This window comes from Sinocyclocheilus rhinocerous, unplaced genomic scaffold (assembly GCF_001515625.1).
Source record: "Sinocyclocheilus rhinocerous isolate Xijiao unplaced genomic scaffold, SAMN03320098_v1.1 scaffold2050, whole genome shotgun sequence".
NCBI lineage: Eukaryota > Metazoa > Chordata > Actinopteri > Cypriniformes > Cyprinidae > Sinocyclocheilus > Sinocyclocheilus rhinocerous.
In genome coordinates, this window is record NW_015661574.1 from 441048 (window position 1) to 466802 (window position 25755).

The 25755-nt window shown below is 37.2% G+C and overlaps 2 protein-coding genes across 8 annotated transcripts; both read left to right on the forward strand.

The window, feature by feature from the left end:
* The first annotated feature begins 621 nt into the window (after positions 1-621).
* Positions 622-4291, forward strand: LOC107726370 (eukaryotic translation initiation factor 1A, X-chromosomal-like). The gene is made up of 7 exons (XM_016535919.1): positions 622-814; positions 1780-1863; positions 2367-2470; positions 2670-2720; positions 2804-2885; positions 3038-3129; positions 3928-4291. The coding sequence occupies exons 1-7, from the start codon at positions 799-801 to the stop codon at positions 3931-3933; spliced, it is 435 nt and encodes a 144-aa protein (XP_016391405.1). The 5' UTR covers positions 622-798; the 3' UTR covers positions 3934-4291.
* A 90-nt stretch (positions 4292-4381) lies between these two features.
* map7d2a (MAP7 domain containing 2a) lies at positions 4382-25431 on the forward strand. 7 transcript variants are annotated; one of them, XM_016535911.1, is made up of 19 exons: positions 4382-5952; positions 8732-8845; positions 9148-9255; positions 9413-9490; positions 10067-10230; positions 11439-11538; positions 12837-12932; positions 14904-15029; positions 15296-15396; positions 16206-16321; positions 16479-16897; positions 18545-18695; positions 18891-19062; positions 19154-19258; positions 20321-20371; positions 20664-20718; positions 21897-22770; positions 23443-23693; positions 24143-25431. In XM_016535911.1, the coding sequence occupies exons 1-18, from the start codon at positions 5910-5912 to the stop codon at positions 23690-23692; spliced, it is 3123 nt and encodes a 1040-aa protein (XP_016391397.1). In that variant the 5' UTR covers positions 4382-5909; the 3' UTR covers position 23693; positions 24143-25431. The 7 variants fall into 7 exon arrangements, 6 of the variants coding, with proteins under 6 accessions (XP_016391397.1, XP_016391399.1, XP_016391398.1 ...); XM_016535913.1 differs by having other exon boundaries at positions 9148-9246; XM_016535912.1 differs by having other exon boundaries at positions 8735-8845.
* Positions 25432-25755: the final 324 nt, after the last annotated feature.

A 25755-nucleotide genomic window follows, 5' to 3' on the forward strand; every position in this document is an offset into this window, starting at 1 on the left:
GAATGATCAGTATACTGCTGTCTTACTCTAAAGTGATTCGTAACACCACTTTTTTTTATTTCTTTATGTTCATTCTCTTCATGAAATTAAAGGGAAATATGCAGGCTATATTAACCAAGATTGTTCCAATTTTCTCAATCATAATTTTAAAGACTATTCAGAACGTATTATTTTTATACCGGGCGATGAACTGTTTTTTTAATGTTAATGTATATGTATGACTGTATGTGAGGCTACATGTTTGGTGAGAGTCTGGCCACAGGCGGCGTCCTCTTGTTCTGGAATTAATTTACATGAATTAGTCAAACTCTTCTTTTTTATTGTTGCTGCTGTATTTTAATAATCACAGTGCAAGTGAGAAATATGTCCTAGTGGTCTCTCCTGGCCTCTATTATATATCACTGGCCATGTATTTTTCCCCCCAGCACATTTGTACTTGGGAGAGCAGGTTTTTATTCCTGTGTTAAAGTTAATGTGTCTGATTAAGTCAAATAAATCTTGCAAAACAGTTTTTTGTTTTTCTTAGAATTACTCATCAGCATTGAAACCTTGAAAATTTATTGTCCTCAATGAACGTGTTCTGGCGCTTTGTATTCCAATGAAATTGTGTCTTTGAGACTATAAATAAAGTTATGTAAAATCAGGTTTTGCGCAGGCGTAGATTATTGCTTAAGCGGAAGTGTTCAGAAAAAGGGAGAAGGATTATTTGACATCCTCCTTGAAATGTAACATTTCTTTATTCGAATACTTTGTTATACGACATCACGGAACAAAGACAGCAGTATTTGTAATCCGAACATGCCAAAGAATAAAGGTAAGGGAAATATAACCCCCTTTATTGTTTAGTCAGTTGTTAACGGAGCTGAATTTAGCCTAGCTCTCGCGCTAACCACCCGGCCTTTGCGAGCAATGCGGCGGCAACGTGACCAGCACAAGCGCTGCTTTCAGCCAAACCACGATGTAGTGTGATATCGAGGATGAAAAAAAATATTCAGAGGCCCAAGCTGAGCAAAAATATGCGATTTGGTGTAATACTGATAGCTTGTAATGTAATCACACAATGTCTTAGAAAGGTGATATTTAATTATTAATTTTATGATCAAAGCTCTGTAATTTTATTTTTATTGTGACGGCAAAATATAAAGTAATGCAATTAAATGACTGAGAGATGTACAAATAAACCCAATTTTGTAAAGGAAAAAAAAAAGTATGTGTGTGTTGTTTATTATTATTATTATTATTATTATTATTATTATTTAAAAGCCTGTAGCTGGATCATCAAGTAAACCTAAGTTGCTTCAGTCCAGTAAATGTTCATCAAACATAAAAGTTATTTGTGTTTAAGTTTTCATAGCAAAAAGACACATGTACCACAACCTGGAGGGGGGACATATTTAGAATTATACTAAAAGGCCTTTTACTAAAAAAAAGTATAAACTATCAATCAGAGGGCAAAAGGAATGCATCATTCTTGCATGAAATATGATACAGTAGGCTTTATAGAGTTAAAGTGAATATTTAGAGATAAATTTAATCCCTATCAGCCCCTATCCCTATATCCCCTTTACTACATGTACAGTGTGTCACGTGTCTGTAAATAGTTGTACAAGTGTCTATTGGAATCTTTTTCATTTGAATTTAATTTAATTGAAAATTTTGGATTGTAGCTTTTGGAAAATGTGATATCATGGACGAGAGAAGGAACTGAAATATATGGGAAGATTTAATATCTGTTTATTACATTCAAGATAATTAAGAGTCCTTATTTAATTTCTTTAGGTAAAGGAGGTAAAAATCGGCGGCGTGGTAAGAACGAGAACGAGTCGGAGAAGAGAGAGCTGGTTTTCAAGGACGATGGCCAGGGTAAGTAGTTGAAATAGTTTGGCCCTCCATATATGTGCAAATAAATGATGATTTTCACCACATCACTTTTGCACAATGGTTTGGGGTGTTTTTTATTTTATTTTATTAATATGTTTATTCAGCAAGGATGCATTAAATCAGTGGTTCTCAGTGGGCCTCACATTTTGTATGTCTGTCTTATCTAACACACCTATTACTTGAGCAGCAAATCAGCATATTAGAATGATTTCTGAAGGATCATGTGACACTGAAGACTGGAGTAATGACTGCTGAAAATTCAGCTTTTCCATAACAGAAATATATTACTTTTTAAAATATATTCAAATAGAAAACATTTACTTTAAATTGTAATAATATTACTGTTTCTGCTTTATTTTTGTTTTGGTTCTTCCAAAAACATTAAATATTATTGACCCCAAATGTTTGAACGGTAGTGTGTGTGTATGTGCGATGATGATGATCTTCAGTTATCCAAGACTTGACCTTGTCTTGTCTTGTGCTAGAATATGCTCAGGTGATAAAAATGCTGGGAAATGGACGGCTAGAGGCCATGTGCTTTGATGGGGTCAAGCGGCTCTGCCACATTCGAGGAAAGCTCCGGAAAAAGGTATGATAGTGTTGATTATAACCCTCATCTGTAGGTTTATGGATCTGAATGACTGTCATATTTCTATGGCTGTATGTTATTGATAATTTGATATAATTTCACTAATTTTATCTCTTATTTCTGCTTGCCTAGAAGACTTTTTTTTTTTTTTTACTTTTTTTCTCGCCCAATTAATAAACAGATTGTCATTCTCCTTTAGGTTTGGATCAACACATCTGACATAATCCTTGTTGGTCTTAGAGATTATCAGGTAGGATTTTTTTGGTAATTTATCAATTGTTGTTTTTTTTGTTTTAAATGAAAAGTTTTTGAATTTTTGAATGTGTTTGACAGGATACCAAAGCAGATGTCATTTTAAAGTACAATGCAGATGAGGCCCGCAGTCTTAAAGCCTACGGAGAGCTTCCAGAACACGGTGAGTCTCAAACTGGCCTTACTCAGTTTCTGACTTCTGTTTACTGGAAATGTTTTATGGAAATGTCATGGTACTAAAACAAATCACCCACAATTGTAAGTGTCAGATGATGTAGATGTATGCAAGTAAAGACTCTTATTTCTTTCCTGCAGCTAAAATCAATGAAACTGACACATTTGGACCTGGAGATGATGATGAGATTCAGTTTGATGATATTGGGGGTGATGATGAGGACATTGATGACGTAAGTGTTTGATTGTTTTGATAATGACTTTTTTTTTATATAAGTTACAAATATCGAAGTGCTGGAATCTATATCTATCTATATAATTTCTATTGCCTGTATAGTTATTTCTACTGTACTATAAAACTGATATACACTAATATTCAAAAGTTTGGGTGAATTAGTTTAGTTTTTTGTTTTTATTAATACTTCAAGAAATTAATACTTCTATTCAGCAAGGACACATTAAATTGCACAGTGACAGGAAAAAAATGTATAATGTTACAAAAGATTCCTACTTTATAAAATCCAGAAAAAAATTGATCACCGTTTTCACAAAAATATTAAGAGGCATAACTGCTTTCAGCGTTGATAATAAGAAGAAGAGGAAATGTTTTTTGAGCACCAAATCAGTATATTCGAATGATTTCTGAAGGATTATGTGACACTAAAAACTGGAGTAATGGCTGCTGAAAATTCGGTTTTAAAAAACTTACTTTAAATTGTAATAATATTGAGCAATATTACTGTTTTTACTGCATTTTTTTGATTAATTTAATGTAGCATTGTACAGCATAAGAGTCTTTGACAACATTAAGAAAAATGTAAAGTCTTATTGACCCCAAACCAATGGTAGTGAAGATATGCATTATTGATCTATTAAGCATAAGCAGTAACTTTAAGGAAACAGAATGTTTTAACTGTGTCTGACTGATCTGGTCCCCCAATCGTCTCTTTTAAGGTTAAAACAACATACTGAAGTGATTGGGAGAACCTATACCTTGATGTGTTTGTGTTCGTTTCTGTCCTCTCCAACAGATCTGAGTCAGGACTGCTGGTGGGTTATATTGTTTACACTGAGAGGAGAGAAAACTTCCTTGTTGGGGAAAAATTGCAACTTGGGCATAACTGGTCTACCTATCCTACTGCATACGGCCTTCAGAGAAACACTCAGGCTTATTGCTTATCTGTTTCTCTCTCCACCACGTAATTTCACTACAAGCCTTCTCTGAGCATTCTGTCACACAAATTGCTCTTTCACATTTAATGACAACCACACAAGATAGACTGCATAGTTTTGTTACGATTTTAAAGTATTTATATTGTATTCCACTGTATGTGGTGGAATTTAAAATGCAAAGAAATCCAGAATTTACAATAAAAGGTCGAGCCTTTTATCTGTTTGGACTGAATTTTTGTCCCCTCGGTTTGTACGGAATGGAAGTAGCAGTAACCTGTTTTGTCCACTAGTTGGCAGTGTTGCCTACTAGTTGGCAATTTCTTTGTTTCCTGATAATGAATTGTTTACAAACCATACATTCATAACCTTAGGTAGACGTTTCTGTCCTTGACCTTGAGGTGTACAAATTCTGGTTAAAAATGGTAATAGTCTCGATAAGTATTAGAGGTTTTCTAATTCTGTGTAGAATTTTTTTTTTTTAGACCTTAGTTTGGTCAGGCAGCAATGTTGTTTGGAGTCGATCTTATCTACTGTTGGACTCCCTGTCAGAGCATGTCGCTTTGTAAGAGAAGTCGTACTGACCCATTTCATTTGGACTCATTACTGCCAGTCCTGCTGCCCCTCTGGCTGTATCGGACTGTCACGTTTCATCACATCACATGGCCCTTCTCCACAGAGGAACCGGTTATTCACTACCCTTCGAGATCTAGCATTAACCTCAAACGTCCTTTCGAGATACCTGTGATGCAGTGTTTGGGTCACTGATTGCTCCCAAATGTTTCTTTGACCCATTTTTGAGCAATTTCGAAGTGTAAATTAGGCTTTTTACACTAAGAGTTAATTCTGGAAAACTGTTTCCTGTTTTACATTGTTCAAGAATCCTCGTTACAATTAAAATCCCAAAGTCGCCTTTTTTATTTGCATATTTATGAGGTCAGCGGGATTGAATATAGGCCTAGCTAGCGAGTGCACGCTACAAACTTGTCCATCTGGAAAAAATGTCGAATAGTCTGTTTTGGATGTTTTAAGTCCCCTAACAAAAATGTACGCAAAAAGCTAACCTTTTTGGTGTTACTGTTCATTTTCCGTTAACTCAGAAACTGAAACCGTGCGTGAAAGTTTCTGTGACTGTGCAGAGCGCGTGAATATGATAAAGCACTGAGACAATTTATGATTGGATTTTTTTTGCAAAACACGTCGATGTAACTATATATCAGCTATTTGCATATATATTTTTCAACATTGATAATATTTGTGGGCCACAAATCTCTCTCTCTCTCTAATACGTAATACATCAACGGAAACGTTATATTCAACGGAAATGAAAAGACCCTTTGTCGAAAATAGAAAGCCTTAACTTAAGCCTATACTGGATTTTAATTTCATATTTTTTTCCATAAATAATTGGTTCGCCTAAATGTGTACTTCGAAAAGTTTGGGTTGTGAACATGTGGACGTGGGCAGTCGTTTGTTTCTCCGCCGTCGTTTTCACCGCTGTGGATGACGTCACTCAGTGTTTCAGCACTACTGCGCTGTCCAGCCTCTCTATCTGGACTCGTCAACCGCTAGTGCTCTCTTTACCGGACAGCTGGTGAGAATACTCCTCCTGACCGCCGCGCGAGACTAACTTTCCTCACAATCGATTCGTCACTGCAAACCTAACAATCTGCGATAGCGCCACAGAGCGCATTCTGCTGAGATCGGGTCCCGGTAGCGCAGCGGCAGTCCAGGAAGGAGCTGGCTATGCTGTTTCTCTTGGCTTGAGTTTTTGGGGGGTAGCGTTTTGCTGCGGCGCTGTCCGTGACATTGCGGTTGGAAGAGCCGCCGGTGGACCACGAAGATGGCGGAGAACGCTGTCAACACCGCTGTCAGTACAACGACAGGTGAGCGACTTGCGCGAAGGTAGCATTCCGTTAATAATTCAGTAAACGTACCTGCGGTGTTTTGTTAGCTTTAGTATTGGATAGGACAATGACTTGCGCACACACTCATTTTTCCATGCTTATGATGCACAGTACCTTACAGTGGGGTGGTGAAGAACAATGATGTGCTCAGTCGATTAATTTCCTTCTCAAAAGCTTAAAGCTGCTGTCTGATCTGGCAGACAAAAACCGCTAAAAGCTCGCGATTTATCACGCGTTTACATCGTAACGGGCCTTCTGCACCTCGAGATCGGCTTTTCATTTATTACGCTTACTTTTTTAGTTTGGCCTGTCTGTTGCAGACTCTGTGCAGGGGTTTATTGTTTGTTCGTTCGCCAGTCGTCGTTAGATGGGACAAGTCCATTATTTCTACTGCGTTGTGTTTTCATGGCATGGGAGGTTCTCGAAAGATGACGGCGAGCACCGCCCAACACTATGAAGTCAAACTCTGATGAGATTAGAGCCGTTTAGACTAAACCACGTCCATTTGCCAAATTAATCGAATGGAAAATCAATGGAGTGAGCTACATTCGGCTCAGGAGCTGCCTCGGTGTGTGTGATATAAGCAGCATCTGCAGAACTGTGCCTGTCCTACTGCATGTTTCGTTTGTGCAAACCATACCTGTATTTTTGACACATTTTGACAGATCATTGTAGCACACATGCGTTTGACAAGTTTAGGATAAAATGTGTTTTTTAGTAGCGTAAATATTAAAATTATTCCTATATACAGGTGTGTGCGTGTGCAAATGAAATAGTATTTTTTTTTTTATTATTGTTGTTATTATTATTATTATTATTATTATTATATTTATAAATATAAACTAAATAAGCAAAGTAGGGTCAGCCTAAATATTATTTCGATTCCTAAATGATTTCCTTCAAGGTTTCCTTCCAGAGATACTCTAATATTTTTATTGATACCATTCTTACCGCTAATGTCCAAACCATTTATATAAAGCAGATATATAAGGATATTATATTATAAAGATATAATTATATAAAATTCATACCCAGAAATATTAGAATGGCAGAATCACTATAGACCCCTCACATCCAGCACACTCCCTCTTTGAACTGTTGCCATCTGGTCAACGCTACAGAGCTCTGAGCACCAGAACGGCCAGACACAGGAACAGTTTCTTCCCTCAGGCAATCCATCTCATGAACACTTGACAATAACTGTGGAACACACACTATTTATTCACTCATACACTTATTTATCTAACACACATACTCAGTCTACATTTCAATTTGCACATAATATACCTGTACATACAACTGTCTATTGTTCTATACCTGTACATACAATTGTCGATTTGTATATTTTTTATTCCTTATTTTACTTGTTCTAATTTTTTTTTAATTTTTTATTATTATCTGTGCTTTTTTTTTTCTGTCACTGTCATTCTGTTACACTGTGGAAGCTTCTGTCACGAAAACAAATTCCTCGTATGTGTAAACACCTGGCAATAAAGCTCATTCTGATTCTGATTCTGATTAAGAAATTTGATTAGCTGCTGTGATGATTGTTTCATTGGCATTTCAAATCACATCAGTACTTACACCTTTAGAGGATTGAAAATACATTGTATGTATTATTATTGTCAGGTGAGTTGTGGTACAGTATAAGAAGAGATCTATAGTGAAGCTACAGTGGGTGACATGGGCCTCAGTGGGGTCTTCTAACTGCAAGCGGCCTCAGGATGAGAAGACCTGGTAACCAAAAATAAGGCACTGCAAATGTTGATTTATGCAGACAGGTAGTGTTTGAATGTGAGCAGTTAAGATACCTACATCAGTTCAAGATTTCTCTCTCTCTCTCTCTCTCTCTGTATATACAGATATTGATATTTATTCATGGTCTTTTAGACGCTCAGAGAACCTAGAACAAAATCCACTGGAGTTTTCTGCATGAACGTGGCATGAGTATTTTTAGTTGTAGTGACACTATATGACATTGAGCTCAAACATACACCGTCAGCTTTATGTCCACTCTGCTTCTTATAGCAGAGCATGTGTGTGTATTGGGAATAGAGTTAGGGAAGCAGAGAGAAAGAAAAAGAGGAAAGAGACGGCAGACAAAGGACACCATCATGAGTGAGCAATTTATTTAAGACACGTCATGCAGAGGAAGGAAAGGAGGTTGGAAACTGAACTTAACTGAAATAAAAAGAACACCTGACAATGCATTTCCACAGCTCTGTCAAGAACCGTTTTTTAATAGTTTATTTTTAGAGATCACTTTGCCCTTCAAGGCACAAAATGCAAATTTGTTCTGTACTAATCTGCCTAATATATTGATTGTCAGTGGATTGTTTATTTCAGTGAGTGTTTGTGTTCTAGTGGGTGCAAATCAATGTGGATAAATTATATAATGTCTGACTCTATTATGTGTCTGTGTCTGTGAAATGACTGATTGAGCATATAGGTGAAGCAGAAGTAACTAGGCCATAGCTTCAGATTTATAATCCAGTCCAGAATGAATCAATGGTCTGTTCTTTGTCCTTGACAGAACAGAAATGAACACTTTGTTTACCTCAATTTGTTCAACAATAATTCTGTAATGCTCTGTTTTGTCTCTTTATATACTTATATGTGTGTGTGTGTGTGTGTCTTAATAACTCAGATACAATATCTCTAAGTAACAAGGCCAACTATGTATGTCAAGGTCTTCTCAACACCGAAGCTTGCCATTTCAACCAGTTTTTATCTCTGTTGGTGTGTTCCTTTTTCTCAGCAGTCACAAAAGTAATGACATCACCTTTAACTCCGGAAAAGAGAGCTCAAAGCAATGGCCATGCATCACCAACTTACCAGAAAACCAACCAAGGCAGCCCTTCTATAAAACACAGTAAGACCACCCTACATTAATGTGCAAAAACACATTTAATTAAAAAAAAAGTGTGTATACACACGCACACACACACACACATACATATACATATATATGTTCAGACAGTAGCAGATGGTTGGTTGGGGTGGCAGAGATGTTTGGAAATAGTATTTTTATTACATTCAACTATATTATATTATTGATTTAGGGTCAGATGTCATATTGTTGAAAAGGAGTTGATGGCAGAATTAACAATGGGTTCTAATGACTGAACTTTAAATTTCACTGACATATAATTTTCTCCTTCATCCTGTCTAAAGCTGATGCTCTGACCCCACCCACTGTCACAGAAAAGAAAACTCAAACCAACGGGCACGCTTCACCTTCACGCCATCCGGCCAATACCAACTCACATGCAGGTAAACAATGTAAGTCCCACCTTTTCTGTTGGTGTTGAGTAGATGCCTTCGATCTCATCTGATTATGTGTCTAAAAAACAGTTCAAACCTCAAGCAGTGTAAAAAAATGTCTAAAGAGATAAAGTGTGTTCCCTTGTTTTCATGTTTCCCTGTCTCTCTCTTAAAGATATGGAGGGCTATTTGAATACAGATGATAGAATGAGACTTGCCAAGGAGAGACGCGAGGAGAGGGAGAGGGGTTTGGGTAAGTATGTCTGTTCGTGTCTCTGAATGTGTGGGTGCTGTGAATTCAAATAAGTGACTCACAGGGGCGATTCTCAGATTTCTGAGGATTATGAGATGAAGGTTTAATATATGCATGTCAAATGCTTTTATTTAAATCAGCTTACATTGCATCAAAGGTCTATATTTTATCAGTCCATGCATTCTTGGAAATTGAACCTATGATCTTGGTATCACTAACGCCACACTTTACTGTTTGAATTACAGTAATGACCATAGTTTTTTAAATCAAAATTGCAATTGCTTGTCAATAAATGTACTGTATATCAGTAGTGGTGGTGCATTGCATGGCACATGATTTGGTGATTTCAAAGGATGCTAGATGCAGTGCAACTCAAGGGTCACAAAACAATTGTATACACAATGCTAATTGCCAAAGGTGCTGAAAACCTGTTTTGTCTAGTGTATATTTACATAGACATTCCCTGTGAGAACAGCCCCAAAATTGCTGAAGCTGTCAGAAACAATGTTGATGAGCTTTGAGTTTGATGATGTTGTTACATAAGTCAAAATAAAGTCAATAGTTTCTCTCTCTCAGCTGCACGGGAGCAAGCTATAAAGGAGAAAGAAAGGCGGGCACAACTGCAGTATGAGAAGACGGTGGAGGAGCGCTGGAAGCGGCTGGAGGAGCAGAGACAGAAGGAGGAGCTTCGCAGAGCAGCCGTGGAGGAGAAGAGAAGACAGCAGCTAGAGGAGGAGAAGGTCAGAGATCTATAGTCAAATGCACCTGTCTTAGGACTCAGTGTCCAAGCAAGGAGTCATGAAAGAGCAGATACTGATGCTATTCTTCCCTTGACTTTTCAAATGCTATTTTCTCATATGGCACTTATATGCCAGATGTGTTTAAACACAATTAGTTAATCATTCAGTCCAGCCAATAAATTGAAATATTCTTTGTAATTCATCTCCAATAGCTGTAGGGCATTTAGGCCTGTATTGTGAATACAATTAGGCCTGTATTTTGAATGAATTCATATGGTGCAATGCAAAACCATCTGAATCTATGAAAAAAAAGAATCACAATTTTTTGTGTTGTGTGAAATTACATTTTAAGCAATTGCACTGTATCTATGGCAATGAATTCCTGCCTCGCCATGTAATATCACCCACCCACAGGGCAGACACTATTCTTGTACACTCATTTATCTGTTATGAGCCTGTGAGTGTTTACTGGGTGCCGTGGCTTGTGATACTTCTCCAATCAGAGGGATTTGGCCGGATCAGATCAAACTTTATTTTAATCCTTGTCTCTTGCTGGGCTGTGGATTCATTATTCTTCTTAAACACGGCCTTCATCTGCCACACAGTCAGCTTTCACAACAATGTTCATTTTGGAAAGGCTGATCCCGAAAAGGAGTGGGCAAAGAACGAAAGAGGAACAAAGTGGCATGTGGGGGAGGTGATGCTGGACTCAACAAATGTTGCTGCAACCATTTTCATAGATGCAAAGCAAATACAAATAGAAGCTTAAATGAGATGTTAGTAGTTATTTGTAGACATTATAATCAATGTCGAACATTTGTGCTGCTTAATATTTTTGTGGAAACCTTTTTTTTTAGGATTCTTTGATTAATCAAAAGTTCAAAAGAACAAACTGAAATCTTTAGTAACATTATACATTTCTTTACTGCCACTTTTGATCAATTTAATGCGTACTTGGTGAATAAAAGTATTACTTTCTTTCAAGTAAGTAAGTAAATAAATAAATAAAATAAAAGTCTTGACCACAAACTTTTGAACAGTAGTGTACTATAAGCAATCACATGGAATTATGGGTGGCTTAGATGAAGATCCTTCTTTTTATCAGTGCATATATCTGCACCCATTGTGGTTGTACTGATGTTGTTGGTGTAAATGTCCACTGGTGAAGTGAGTGTCTGGTTTTTCCTGTGCTGGAACGGCACACACAGGAGCGTCTGGAAGCTCTAATGAGGAGATCACTGGAGCGTAGCTTGCAGCTGGAGAACAGGAATAAACGCTGGGCATGGGGACCCAACGGCACCACTCAAGGTGAGTGTAATGCACACACATCACACTGGATGAAGAAAAAGAGAGACTGGGAGGAGGGGAGTGAGCACTGATGGAGTGAGAATGGAAGTAAGGCACTACTGTGAGAAAATGTTTCATGATATGGTGGATTTTAACAGTCAACTTAGTTTCAACTCATGAAAATGCTTCTATGTTGCATTTTTCTAACTAAATTCAATTTAATTTATTCAGCATTTTTTCTTCTTCATCTTATGATTTTTTCATTATTTTAAAATGTACCTTACTGAATTCCTGCTTTATTTTATTTTCAGTTTTTGACAATGCAGTGAATGTTAAGAAGCCGTTGTAAAGCTGCTGTGACACTGCAGTGCAGTGTGTCCTTGCATTTTGTGTGATTTTCATCTGGGCTTTAGTACACAGTGTTACTAGAGCTCAGGTTTCATGCTTCAGCTCATCAGAGAGGAAGGACAGGCAGGCATGAGTGAATCAGCACTTTCTGCGTGCTGCACCTAGTCCTACTGGCTTGATTTAGATACAAGCACATTAATTGGTTAAGAAATTGGTTATTGATTTGGGGCCTTAGATTTAATCATTTAAGAAGCTAGTGAAGTTCAGAAGGAAGAAAGCTTGTTTGTGTAACATTTCTGAAGGCTTTTATTCAGCCAAGTCATTATAGATTGTAAAATCTGTAAAAAAAAAAAAATTAAGTTTATGCTTTTATCCACAGTGACTTTTAAATGTTTTGTATAGGCCCCTCAAAAATGTATTTTAAAAGAACTGTCGCATAGCGTGCGTGACGTTTCGAGCACGCAGGCTCTTCATCAGACAAAAACGTCTTGTCTCACTAGTTCTCACTAACTTCCATTGCTTGGATAAAAATGTAATGTAAAAAAAAAATACAATGTAATGGGAACCAAAAGTGATTATCAGCATTCATTAAAAAAATCACATGAGGGTGAGTAAATGATGACAGAAAGTAGTTTTTTGGGGGGTGGACCATCCCTTTTTACCCCAGAAATGTGAATGCTTATTGAGAGCACTCAGGTGATTTCAGTAGTAAAAGTGTGTTCTGATGATGATGCAGTGTGTGTATGTGAAGGATGCAGGTTTTGAGTTTGAGTGTCTGAAATTAGCTCAGCCCTGCTCATTGTGTCTGGCTGCCATGCTTAAGGAGCGCCAGAGGTTGTGGTGAACGTGTTTAAGTGTGTGTGCTTTGGTACACACGCCACCCCAAAAACACACACTTCACCTAAGAGTGCCCAGTCTGTCCATAACGCTCTGCTGTTTCTGCTGTGCTCTACCGTGACCCTATCGCCAAGGTGACTGGGAGAATGCCCCGCCTTCTCTCTCTGCTGCCTCTGCTCTCCCCCATGACCTCGCTGCCCCCTCTCCTGCTGCCATCGAATCAGGCAACGGTATGAACCCTAGCTGGCCTTTTCTCATCCCCTCTTCCCTCCTGTGCCTTCAGATTGACATCATTTTTGGTTTCCATCCCAAATACCAGCCTGCTCTCCTTCCCCTGTTCCTGCTTGAGCTAAGTGGAGTAAATGCTTGCATATCCAAATGTGACCCAGCTGCATGTAGGTCTCAAAAAGAGACTGTTCATAAATGCTATGTAAAATTAGCTGACTTGAAATTGTTTTTGATCAAGAGCCAGCAAGATAAGGGGATGAAAAGAGGAGGCTGCTTTCAAGTATAATAATGTCCAGTATTTGTTTTGCTGAGCAATTCACATGCTGCTATACCCATCTGAATGTACAGTGCCTTGCAGAAGTATTCAGACTAATCATACATTCTCTCAATCACTGAATTACAAATCCTTCATTGAAATTCAGTTTTATGCGATTTTCTTTTATTAAGCACTAAAAACTAATTAGTGGTGCTTGCTATGGCACATTCTGATGTTTTTTTTTATTTTTTATTTTTTTATTCTGACTGAAAATATTAGATTTTTGCTTGGCAGGTGATAAAACAGTCAAACATCAGCAAAATATTCCCATAGGCTTAAGGTGCAGACACATTTTCTATTGTTCAGCGAATTTTCACAGGCAAAATCCAGTCATTTCAGTAGGAATGCATGCAATCATGAGTTTAGTGTGAGTGTGAAAGATTTCCACTTGCAAAGAGTGAAAATTGGTCACACAGATTTACTGTGTCGAAGAACAGAAAGCTACATGGTTTGATAGTGACCTCTGTGTGAGCAGTGCTTCATATATCGCTACACTATTGACAATAGACAATTAACCTTTTTTGTCTGCAAAATTTTGCAAGTTTGATCACATTTTAAACTGAAGGATACCATATCTTGGGATAAGGTATCACACTTGGGGGTGGGTTCTGTTGACTTGGGCCAGTTCAGCCATATAGAAACCACCCAGAACACTCTAGAAACTGCATAGCAACATGCTAGCAACCACATAGCAACACCCTGGCAACCATTCAGAAAACCCTTGCATCAAGACAGAATATTTGCACAGGACAGAACCATTTGCAATGTAAAAATACCCATTAGTTAAACAGAAAATGGTGAAAAACATAGGCTAATTTCTGGTCTCAGTTCATCTGATAATCTGTGGCTCTATTTCATTATGGTGGTAAGCAATATAAATGTTTTGAAATAAAAACATCAGAGAATGGGAGAATTGTTATATTGTGAGTCTGAATTTAGTACGGCACTGTATATTCAATGTGCACTGATCTGTAGCTCAATACTTGGTTGGTGAAAGTCAAAGCAAATCTGAATGTCTGTGTGCTGCTGTCTTTTTGTGAGTTTTGTATTGATTGTGAGTGTACTTTTTTTTTACTTACAACTTCATGTGTGTGAACCAGTACTTGTTTGCAGTACCACCACAGCTATATGTTTTTTTTTTCAATATTGAATTGTGTGTGCATGTTTGTCTGCTCTTTGGTAGTTTTTCTTCCTAATTAGGTCTCAGCTGAATTGTTTGATTTATTTGAGAGTCATGGACACATTAACATAAGCACACACACACACACACAAACACACTGATCTATGCGTATATCACCCAGAACCCATTTCAAAACTCATAATTGGCCTTCATCATTATTTCTTCTTTATATCCTACTTAGGTTTGTTAGAAAAGAAAGATACAATATCTGCATTATTTTACTAAACTTAAAATGTTATATATTTTTTGTTTATTTAACTTAAATCAATAGTCACAAAATCAATAAGATGCTATTATCCCTTTATCATAAAGTTAAAATGTTTAATACATGTTAAAAAGGAGCTGTGGACACATTTTCCAAATTCATCCCTCCATCTTTCCATTCATATTAATGTTATGTCTGTTCCATCCATTCAATTCATCCTTTCCTTTTTTTCCCCTTAATTCTCTCCATCCCTCCATCCCTCTCTCTGTCAGCCCATCATGGCTATCTGAACTCTATGGACAAATTAAAAGTGAATCGCCTCCTCACACACACACACTCCTCACTGGCTCACTGTAACAGTGCTGCAGAGCTGCATCTGTCCTGTCTGCGCTGCAAAGGTAACACACACACACACCCACCCACACACTCAGCCTGCAACAGGTGTATTATCTTATTAAAGCTTCACTCAGGAGCTGAATTACATCACTGAACATTTGTGCCACTGAATAAAGTTTTTGTTTGTTTTGTTTTAGATAACCAAAGAGTATGTGTGTAAATGTGGCTTGCTAATTGTTTAATGTCATTTTTAAACTGTGTAGCCACAAGTGGTAATATTGAGAGATCTGTTCTGACCAGGAAATGCTCCTCTGTCTCTCCCATGCAGTGCCCTCCAGTCCTCACAGAGGGTCACCAAGTCGAAGAAGAAACAATCCTGTGCCAACAGAAGAATCCAGTGGAACTCTCAGTGCCCCCAACACCCCCAAGGTCAGGACAGATCTATAACAAACTCAAAAGCACACCTCTTCTGTTCATAGAGGTACAAGACAAAAGTTTTCAGTAAAGTAGGCTACATACTGAGAGTGTCATTTTAGTTGTACAGTCCACACAGACATGCAGAAGCAAACAAACACTTGTATCCCTCTGTGGTATATGGTATGGATTATGTTCTATTTTTTTAGTTTATATATTTTTCTGTTTAACATTTTAAAATAGCTTTAATAACAATTTTGAAAACCAATGGTATCCAGGTAGTATCCTTTTTTTAAGCTTTTTGTTTTCTTAGTTATCAGCAACTCCTCTAAATAAATAAATTTTTATTCATGAAAATTGCCATATGGCAGTATTTTCTCAATATTTTATAAAACTACATTTTTATTTAAAGTAATGGATATGTTCAACAAGGATGCATTCAACTGATCAAAAGTGACAGTAAAGACATTCATAATGTTACAAAATATTTATATTTCAAACAAATGCTATTCTTTTTAAGTTTCTATTCATCAAATAATCCTGAAAAAATGTAGCATGGTTTCCACAAAAATATTAAGCACAACTGTTTTATTATAATAAGAAATCTATGATAATATGAAATGTTTCTTGAGCACCAAATCAGCACATTAGAATGATTTCTGAAGGATTATGTGACACCGAAGACTGGAGCAATGCCTACTGAAAAATTCAGCTTTGCCATCAAAGGAATAGAATATTTTATAATATTTCTGCGAAGGAAAGAAAGGAAGGAAGCTGTTATGTTGCCATGTGGCAGCATTATGTGTTATTTGTGTTTGTTGCAGAAGGAGAGATTGCGTAGAGAGAGGAGGACTGGCTCTCCGGCCACAGGTTCACCGGTTAGGCGAGCTAAATCTCCTGCTGATGTTACCCGGCGCTCTGCCTCACCTGCCACACCCAAGTAAGATAGAGACACACTTACCTATATATATATATATATATTATTTTCAATATATACATAAGATGCTGACATAAGTGACCTCCGATTAATTACATTTTGTTTGATTCAGTAATGTGCTGACGCATCTGAATAAGCTCTCTTTTTGTATGCTTTGAAGGTTATTGCCTAAGAGTCGTACTCAGTCACCCTGTACAGTGCGGCAGTATCCACCTTCCCCTATGAAACACAGACCCGCCACACCGGTCAGTGACAGCAACAGGAAGACAGAAGACAAGCAAGCTGAAATTGTCAAAAGTCAGGATCCGAAGGTGGGCAGGTCTCTCAAGGCTGAGATCCATCAGAACAAGAGCCCTAACAATGAAAGTTTGGATAAGGCACCAAAAATGGAGACAACGGTTTCCAGCACACCACCTCCAGAAAGAAGAACAATAAAGATAGAAAATCACATTAATGGGTCAAAGGAGAAGAAAAGTGTAGTTTTGGAAAGCCAACAGAAAAATAATGAAAAGCTGGAGACCCCTGAGAAAAAACATCCCAAATCAAACTGTAATGATGTGACTGCAAACAAGTGTGCAGGTGGGTCTGAAACCTGTAATACAGTATGAACCTTCTCAAGCCATTTTGCGGCCTTTCAAATATAGCTTATTGATCATATTTTTAATGTGTTACTGTCTTATCTTTTGGTTTACATCAAATAAATTCAGCTCAAATTATTCATACCACTTACAAAATATAACAAGTAACGTACAATTAAAAGAAAATAATGAAGACGTTTAAAGGGGCCATATGATGTTGCTAAAAAGAACATTATTTTGTGTATTTGGTGTAATGAAATGTGTTTATGCGGTTTAAGGTTAAAAAAACACATTATTTTCCACATACTGTACATTATTGTTTCTCCTCTATGCCCCGCCTTTCTGAAACGCGACGATTTTTACAAAGCTCATCGTTCTGAAAAACGAGGTGTGCTCTGATTGGCCAGCTATCCAGTGCGTTGTGATTGGCCGAATACCTGAAGCGTGTGACAGAAATGTTACGCCCCTTACCATACTGTGATGCCCTGTCCGGCCGGAGTGACGAGACAAAAACATTAAAACCCATTATAAACTAAACCATTATATTTGTTGCATCCAGTGGGGACATAATTACGGATTATAATGACTTGTATTGTCTTTTTACGCTTTGCATTGCATCGCGCCACGTAAACATAAAACCATGTCTGCATTTGTGATCGGAGAAATGACAAACAACAAGCGCTACTCAACACTGCTCAAAACTCGCGTTTGAATCATCAGTGGCAAATCCTTTAAATGAAAATGAAACACACGGCGGGCTAGAGTGAGCGGCGACGGGCGGGCGGGCTTGAGAACGGCGCGGCCGGCAGATTCGACGAAGGGGAAGACCAAACAAAGTAGTTTCACTTTTACAATGAAGCACACAGCGCCTTCACGACATGGCAGCGGCAACAAGAATACTACAGTGAGAATAAAAGTTACGCCTTCTTTCTTGCATGAACATTTGGGCGGCGTTATGCAAATCTTCCCACATAGTGACGTAGACATGTGGGGGCGTGTTAGAACGAGCCGTTTTAGGTAGGTGTGGCTGACTCTTAACTTTTATAAAGAATATCTCTTTGGATTTGAGACTTTAGTCTTTGCAGCTTTACAGATCTTCTTTATGCACCAAGAGCTTGTAAAAATCCAAAGAGAAAGGAAAAATTGAAATCGCATCATATTGACCCCTTTAAGATGATTAAGAGGCTAATAAAAAAATCAAGTTCCAAATAAAAAAAAAAAATAATTAAACATAATGTAGTATAACTTTCATTTGTAATGCATTTAGTTCACTGGATTAACAAAAAAAAAAATATATATTATTATGTGATGTAATATATGTAACATTTTTGAATTAGATATATTCAATATATATCATGATATACATTGGTGCTGTGACATAAATTGACTCCGTGATATAAGATGTTGGTCATATTGTATACCTTGTATACTTAGCCTTATTAGTATAAAAGAATTACTATATAAATTAGGCCCTTGAGACTAAACGGATCCTGCTTTGTGGTCCTTGAGCATTCCAAAGTTTTTAAAAACTTGTTTAAACTAATTTTAACTGCAGTGACATTCATCATTTGTATGCTCTTCTCATTCACAGCAGCTTCAAATTGTGAAAATGATTTACACTTGCTTATCTCTTTTTACTCTCTCACAGATCCTTCACCTGTGAACTCTCCTGGCAGGGTGGTTGCTGGAACGACAGATGCTGAGGAGGCGTCTCGTCTGCTTGCAGAACGCAGGCGTCTGGCAAGAGTGCTGAAGGAACAGGAGGAGAAACAACGCAGGGAATTGGAGGAGCAGGAAAAGTATGCGTGTGTATGACTGACAATGTATTTCTCTGAACTAGTGTACAAAGTGTTCAGTGCTTGCTGTGAACGTGACTCAGACATTTATAATGAGTATGCGTCACATAACTGTGTTAACATTTTGTGGGTGCTGGATAAAAGGCGCTAGGGTGACGTTTCCTCATGAGACTGTGTTGGTCTGTGTGTGATTTTCAGACTAAAGAGTGAGAGGCTTAAGAAGAGGCAGCTGGAGGAAAGAGCTCGACAAGAAGAGAAGGCTCGTCAAGCTGAGGAGGAGAAATGTAGACATGAGCAGGAACGGAAGAAGAGAGAGCAGGAGGAGAAAAAACATAAGGAGAAGGAGCTTCAGGCCCAGATGGAGAAAGAGGTCAGAAGATCAGTCTGTCTGTCATTCTGTCGTTCCTCTCTGATCTTCTGTCTGTAGACTCCTAGCCTTCAGTTGTGTCTGTGTTTAATAGAAAGAGGAGGCAGAGATTCGTGCTCAGAAGGATGCTAAGCGTCAGCGGCAGGAGAGAGAGATTTTCAAACAGCAGGAGGAACAGGAAAGACAACAACGAAAAAAGGTAGTACGACCAGCAGCAAGCCACAGTAAGCAACTTTGCACAGATCAGCTGTATACTACACTACATAGTAGAAGAGCAGAAGTAGGACATGCAGTGGAGCAAAAGATTATACCATTTAGGCAAATTTTATCTAACTGTAAACTTCAAACCTCACTGACCACTTCATTGTAATCACTACTTTGTAAGGGCCGGGCATAAAGTTAATAAATATGGAAAAATATGTGATAGTGCTATCAATTAAAGAGAAAATTCTGTCATTATTTACTCATGTCTTTCCAAACCCAAAGGAATCATTCAATTCGTCTCCGGAATATAAATGAAAATATTTTTAATGAAATCTGAGAGATTTCTATCCCTCTGTTCACCCAAAACTCTGATCATTCTAAACATTCATAAAGAGATCATAAAATAAATCCATATTAATCAAGTGGTTTAATTTATATATAAACACTGATCAGCAAACAGAAGCTCAAGCATACTTGAGATCAAACCGCATTGGTTCTTGTGGAAGCTCAAATGTGCTGGCGTGACACGTGAGAGTCAACCTCATTGGTTCTTGCCCATCAAGCAAGCATGCTGGAACTGACCAAATTTGAATGCTGTAAACATTGTTTGCTGATCAGTGTTTATATGTGAATAAAAGCCAAATATAAAACTGTTCATCATATAAAATGATTGTGTCTCTTCAGAAGACTTGGATTAAACTGCTCATTTGGATTTCTTTTACAATCTGTTTATGAATGTTTTGAAGCATCAGCGTGTTGGGTGAATAGACTTTCAATGTAGGGACAGAAATCTCACAAGTTTAATTGAAAATGCCTTTATATATATATTCTGAAAATGAACAAAAGTCTTATGAGACATGATGACAGAATTGTAATTTTTGGGTGAACTATCCCTTTAAATTTATTTAACACTTACCAGCTATAAACCTTACATTTCACATGGCGAAGAATAAAATTTTTTTTTTAAGTTACTTCATCCACTCTTACTTTTGAATCAACGTTAAAAAATGTGCATAGAAAAATACAGACTAAAATGTGTTTAAAATGTTCCTTGCAGAGAATTGAAGAAATAATGAAGAGAACCAGGAAGGGTGACGGCGAGATGAAGGTATCAGTAAGAAACAAACCATCCATCGCTTTAACTTTATAACTGTTTAGTGTCTTCAGTGAGTAGAATACAGTATGTGTACTACACTGTACAGTAGTAAAGCGTGACTTTCACAAAAAAAGTAATCAGTTAAATTAGGCAAAGCATTGTACAGTTGAGACAAATACCTACATGGATTACCGTCCATGTGGATGTGACGCAAATACCCCCTTTTTGTGTTAAGTAAAAAAAAGTAGAGCGGAAATGATTGCTCTGAAAGGTAAAGTAACAGAATGACCTGATATTCACACAGAGAGAGGACAGCCCAGAGCCTTTATCTCCTGTCTCCCACCCCATCTCTCCTCCAGGTAGGACTCAACCCTGCTCTCTCTCGCACTTACTATCACACACCAAACATGGTTGAAATCCATGTTAAAAACTACATTTTAAATTTTTATTGGGTGTTATTTTTCTGTGTCTATCCTTACAAATGATTCCCATGTGTGTAGGGTTGCTTATTTTTGTGAATGCATCTAAAAGTGTTCACTACTGCCAGTCATAGTCAGTTTCAGACTGTTCTCCCCTAGAGGCAAATGTGTATATACTGCTAATGTGTCAGCAGGCCTGCTGGTATTTTTCCATCGCTGCACTATCTACAGCAGCGGCAGGAGAGGGCAGCAGGGGATCGTATTCACTGTCATAGGTTGTGTTCTAGGTGATCTATTCAAAGACTGCACTGACTATATTTAGTCTGCCTGCTCTGCTTCACATTGCAGTAATTTGTGTGGTTTTTGACTGTATTAGGTGTTTTAGAAAGATGTGTTTGTGACATAATGCATGTAATGAATCATAATAAGAAAAATAACCAGTGTAGAAAGTGTTCAGTTCAGTTGTTGACCGTGACTCAGGTATTTATGAGCATGCGTTGCATAACAAATGTTAAATGTTTTGTAGTCTTGTGCTAGAAACTTTATAGTAAATCTGTGGGCATTTCTGTCAGTTTTGGATATATAATTAATATACACTATAAAACTTAGAAAGGATGCATTAAATTGAACAAAAGTGTCAGTAAAAACTTTTACATTTTTACAAAAATATATTTAAAATAAATATTATTATTTGAACTGTCCTTTCATCAAAGAACCATAAAAAAGTATATCATGGTTTCCACAAAAATATTAAGCAGCACAACTGTTCTTAACATTGATAATAAGAAATGTTTCTTCAGCACCAAATTAGCAAATTAGAATGATTTCTTAAGGGTAATATGACACTGAAGACTGGAGAAATGGCTGCTGAACATTTAGCTTTGCTATTACAGGACTAAATTACATTTTAAAATATATTAAAGAAAAAAGGTATTTTAAATTCACAATTTTTACTATATTTTCAATAAAGCCAAATACATGTAATATATCTGTGTTTTTTTCTCACCTCGCTTTAAAAAATGTGAGCCTTTGACATCTGTTAAAAATTTGCAGACTGATATCAATCTAAAAATATTATTCACTATTATAACAGTCTCCAACACATTTTTTTTTTTCAGGTGGTAACCATTTGACCTCAAGTTCTGAAGTCAAATCTCAGGCCAACCCCATTCAGACAACCTCTGTGCATGGCCAGATCGACAAACAGGAGAGTCCAGGGAAAAGACCAGAGAATGGATGTTCGAATGAACAGATGAAGTCACCTGCTCACATGCCCGCAAAAAATCCCTTCTTGAACGGCCAAGTGAACATTAACTCTACTGCAGTGAAAACAGAAGAGAAAGGAAAGGTAAGTGAAGAGAATGCCAAGACTATTAGACAAGAGAGCGAGCAGGTAAAGCCACAAAGTTTACAAGTGAAGGAAGAGATAAAGCGAGAAGACACATCAGCAGCAAAGGTGCAGGTAACCCCGCTGAAGAGCTCGCCTGAAAACACAGTAGCAAATATTAAGAGTATTGTGATGACAGACAGTAAACCCCAAGTTTACACCCAAGTGAAAGTACCTACAAATATTCCCACTCATGAATTACAGGAAAACTACCTGGCCAATGGAAAATGCCAAACTATCACTCAGGTGGCCAAACAAGAGGCCAGTAACCAAGTGAAAACAGCTGATCCTGTACAAATGAATGGGCAGGCCACAGCTCAGGGACCCAGGAAGGATATCACTGGGAAGAAATCAGACATCCCCCATTCCAATGGACAGGGGAGTTCAACGGTAACTGTCCCACAAGCAAAGACTTTCACTCAGGCCGGTAGACATACGATAACACAGGTGAAATCAAAGGAGGGAGGGAATGACAACCTACCCTCTTCATTTACCTCCTTGCAAGAGTCAAAACCCCCTCTGCCTCTTATTCGTCTGGACACTTTGGAGGGGAAGAGTGGAGCGGCAGAGGACTCTGCAGATGAAGTGCAGTACATGGAGGTTAGGTGAGTTTGACACAGTGACTGTGTCAACATATCCTGTACACTGGACTGCCCTACACTGACCAGGTAGGAACTGCATCACAGTAAAACAAAAGGTTATATAAAAAAAAAAAAAAAAATAGAATAAAATGCATTTATGATTTTTACACAGACTAATACTTGATCTGCAGCAATCTATCATCTCCTTAATTGTTATATGTAATGTAATCATTACTGAGACCTGATTTGTAGGCAGACTTTGAACAAGATGGTATATATACAGTATCTTTCAAAATCGATGAAGAAAAGCAGAAAAAAGACAAACAAATGAAAATGTTAAAAAACAAACAGTTGTAAATGTAAATAAAATAAGAATATGTAGATATATATTACACGATATATTATATTACACAGTAAATATAAAATACAATTTAAATTCATATAAACGAATAGGCCTATATAAATTCCATATTAAATTTTAAGAAAATATTTAGCCATTTTAAAAACATTCTTCATTGTAAAAATATATTTCATGACATGTACATTTTTGTATATTTGGTATCTTCGGTATACAATTCATTATTCTGAACAGATATTGCCCAATTATCAACATTTGGGGAATATGAGGCCCAACTACAGTAACTCATATTTACTGGGAATATTGTGGTCTTCTTTGTTTTTTTTTTCTATTCTCAGCCCTGTTTCGAGGGAGGAGTTAATTTCCATCCCAGAATTCTCCCCAGTGAACTCTCCGCAGCAGAATGGAATGAATAACATGCGTGCTCTAGAGGACCTGTTGGATCTGACAGGACAAGTAGCTTATCCCAGACTCTCTCCTGCTGCTAGCTTGGGTGACTGCAACAAGAATCTAATAGAAGGGGTCTGTAGCCCTGGATCCGATTCTAAACTCATCCCTCCATCCTCTGACAAACACCATGTACAATAAGGTACAAAGTCGGTTGAACATAATTTGTATACTTTTGCATGCAAATAGATAGTAAGCAGTAACAGATCTACACTACCATTCGAAAGTCTGGAGTCGGTATGACTTTTACAGACTATTTATTGACTATTATCAATGTTGAAAACAGTTGTGCTTCTCAAAATATTAGTTTTTTCAGGATTCTTTGATGAATAGAATGTTCAAAAGAACAGCATTTTTGTATCAATGTCAATATCTCTAATGTTACTTTTGATCAATTTAATCATCCTTTCTGCATAAAGGTATTAATTTCTTTAATAAAAAAATTTACTGATTCCAAAGTTTTGAGCTATAGTGTATATAAAGTTCCTCACAATTCTTGACTGGTAAGTTCCAGTTAGATAAACATGTTTTGTTCATATTTTCATATAGATTTGTCATCATAAACATGATATATTTCTGTTCATTTACCAGGTAATGTGACAGACTACATTGGTGCAGCTGACTGCAATGGGATAACTACTCATCTCTTTTGACAAAAAAGGAAAGAAACACTGCTGGGCATGAGTGTGAAATTTGTCCGTCTAGTTTCAATGTTGTCCTCATTAAAAATGAAGTCCTTCTGCCTGTAATCTTTACAGCACAAAAACCAATGTGTATTGAAGCTGTGGTTCGATATTATGGACAGAATTTAATTCATGTGTGAAATGTTCACTAGACGTGTGTGTTGTGTGTATGTTTATATACGTACAGATGTGGATGGCCAAAATTGCTGGTAAGAGGGTTTGGACATGAAGGTATCTTATGCCAGAGTTCAACATTTTCCAATGACATCGTCATCACTGGATAGAGACAGAACACTGATTGGTTACTCTTATATTTCAGGAAGCATAACTGTATGAAGTATGAAATAGTGTGAAATAATAACTCTTTGTAGTTAGAAATACATGATAGAAAGGTTTCTTTGCAAGTCGATTCTCTCTCTCATTTGTAACAGTATTATTATAAACTGTTTTGTTGAGTAATTGCTGTGTATTTTAAGCTCAACTAACATTTCCTGCATTGCATCACTGTATTGAACCCCTAATTTTGCTATTAAATGCTTGTTCCGCAGGACATTAGCACATTAGAGAAATATGACCATCAGTGAATACAGCATGTATATTATAAAGAATTAAAGGCGGTAAGCCCATTTTAAAGCCCTAGTTTACCAGTAATTAACTCAATATTAGTGTCACATTATTTTTCCGGTGTCATCACTGTGCTTAACAGTGTAGTTTCAGTCTCAGAAGTTCTTGACAAATGTAAACCAGTTATATTGTGAGTCCTGACTTTATTCCTTAACATTGAAGAAAGATTCAAGATTTGTGGTCCAAAGATTGTGGTCCAAACCAAAAACCCATTGGTGTGATAGTCTATGGGTGTTGCAGGTGTACATGTTAGGAGTGGGTGGGTATGAGAGTTGACGGCTTTGTGGTTTAATTGTTCTATATAGTGTGGATGCACAAAAAAAGCTTACTTGAAAAACTGTTTAATTAGCCTGCAGGGAACTTCTGAACTTCCCCAAGTGTCTCAGCTTCAATCTCTAAACACAGTACAGCAGTGAAGTTGTGATTACTGTAGATGATGTGCATGGTGGCATGAGCATCAAGCCATAATTATATGCCTAGAAATAAACCAATAAACTGTCTTTACAAGCTCATGGCTCCTGTGCTTGATAGAATTGTCTCTGAATTTAGTTCTAGCCGTCAATAAATTTTAATCCCAAGAATGAGTTTATATTAAAGAAATTAATAAAATAATTTATGCTCACTAATAATTCATCTGTAACGGCCTATCATCCCTGTTACTTTGTAATTCTGATCTTTGTTTTATCAAAACTAATTCTGATCTCATGTTATGTAATAAATACAATGATAAGAGTACCGTCTTTCAGTAATCTTACTGTAATGCACTTAAACTACTTCGGCAGAAAAGTATTTTGCAAGAAAACAAAGTATTTATAGACTGCATATACTACATCTGTGACACAGGGTCAGTTACCACAGAAAATAAAGTTAATGGGAAAAAAAACTTGGAACAGCTAA

Coding starts and splice junctions, on each gene's coding strand:
- LOC107726370 (XM_016535919.1), top strand. Junction 2,471..2,669: donor GAGGAAAGCTCCGGAAAAAG/GTATGATAGTGT, acceptor ATTCTCCTTTAG/GTTTGGATCAACACATCTGA. Junction 2,721..2,803: donor TTGGTCTTAGAGATTATCAG/GTAGGATTTTTT, acceptor TGTGTTTGACAG/GATACCAAAGCAGATGTCAT.
- map7d2a (XM_016535911.1), top strand. CDS start 5,910: ATGGCGGAGAACGCTGTCAACACCGCTGTCAGTACAACGACAG. Junction 10,231..11,438: donor AGCAGCTAGAGGAGGAGAAG/GTCAGAGATCTA, acceptor CGGCACACACAG/GAGCGTCTGGAAGCTCTAAT. Junction 19,259..20,320: donor AAAGACAACAACGAAAAAAG/GTAGTACGACCA, acceptor TGTTCCTTGCAG/AGAATTGAAGAAATAATGAA.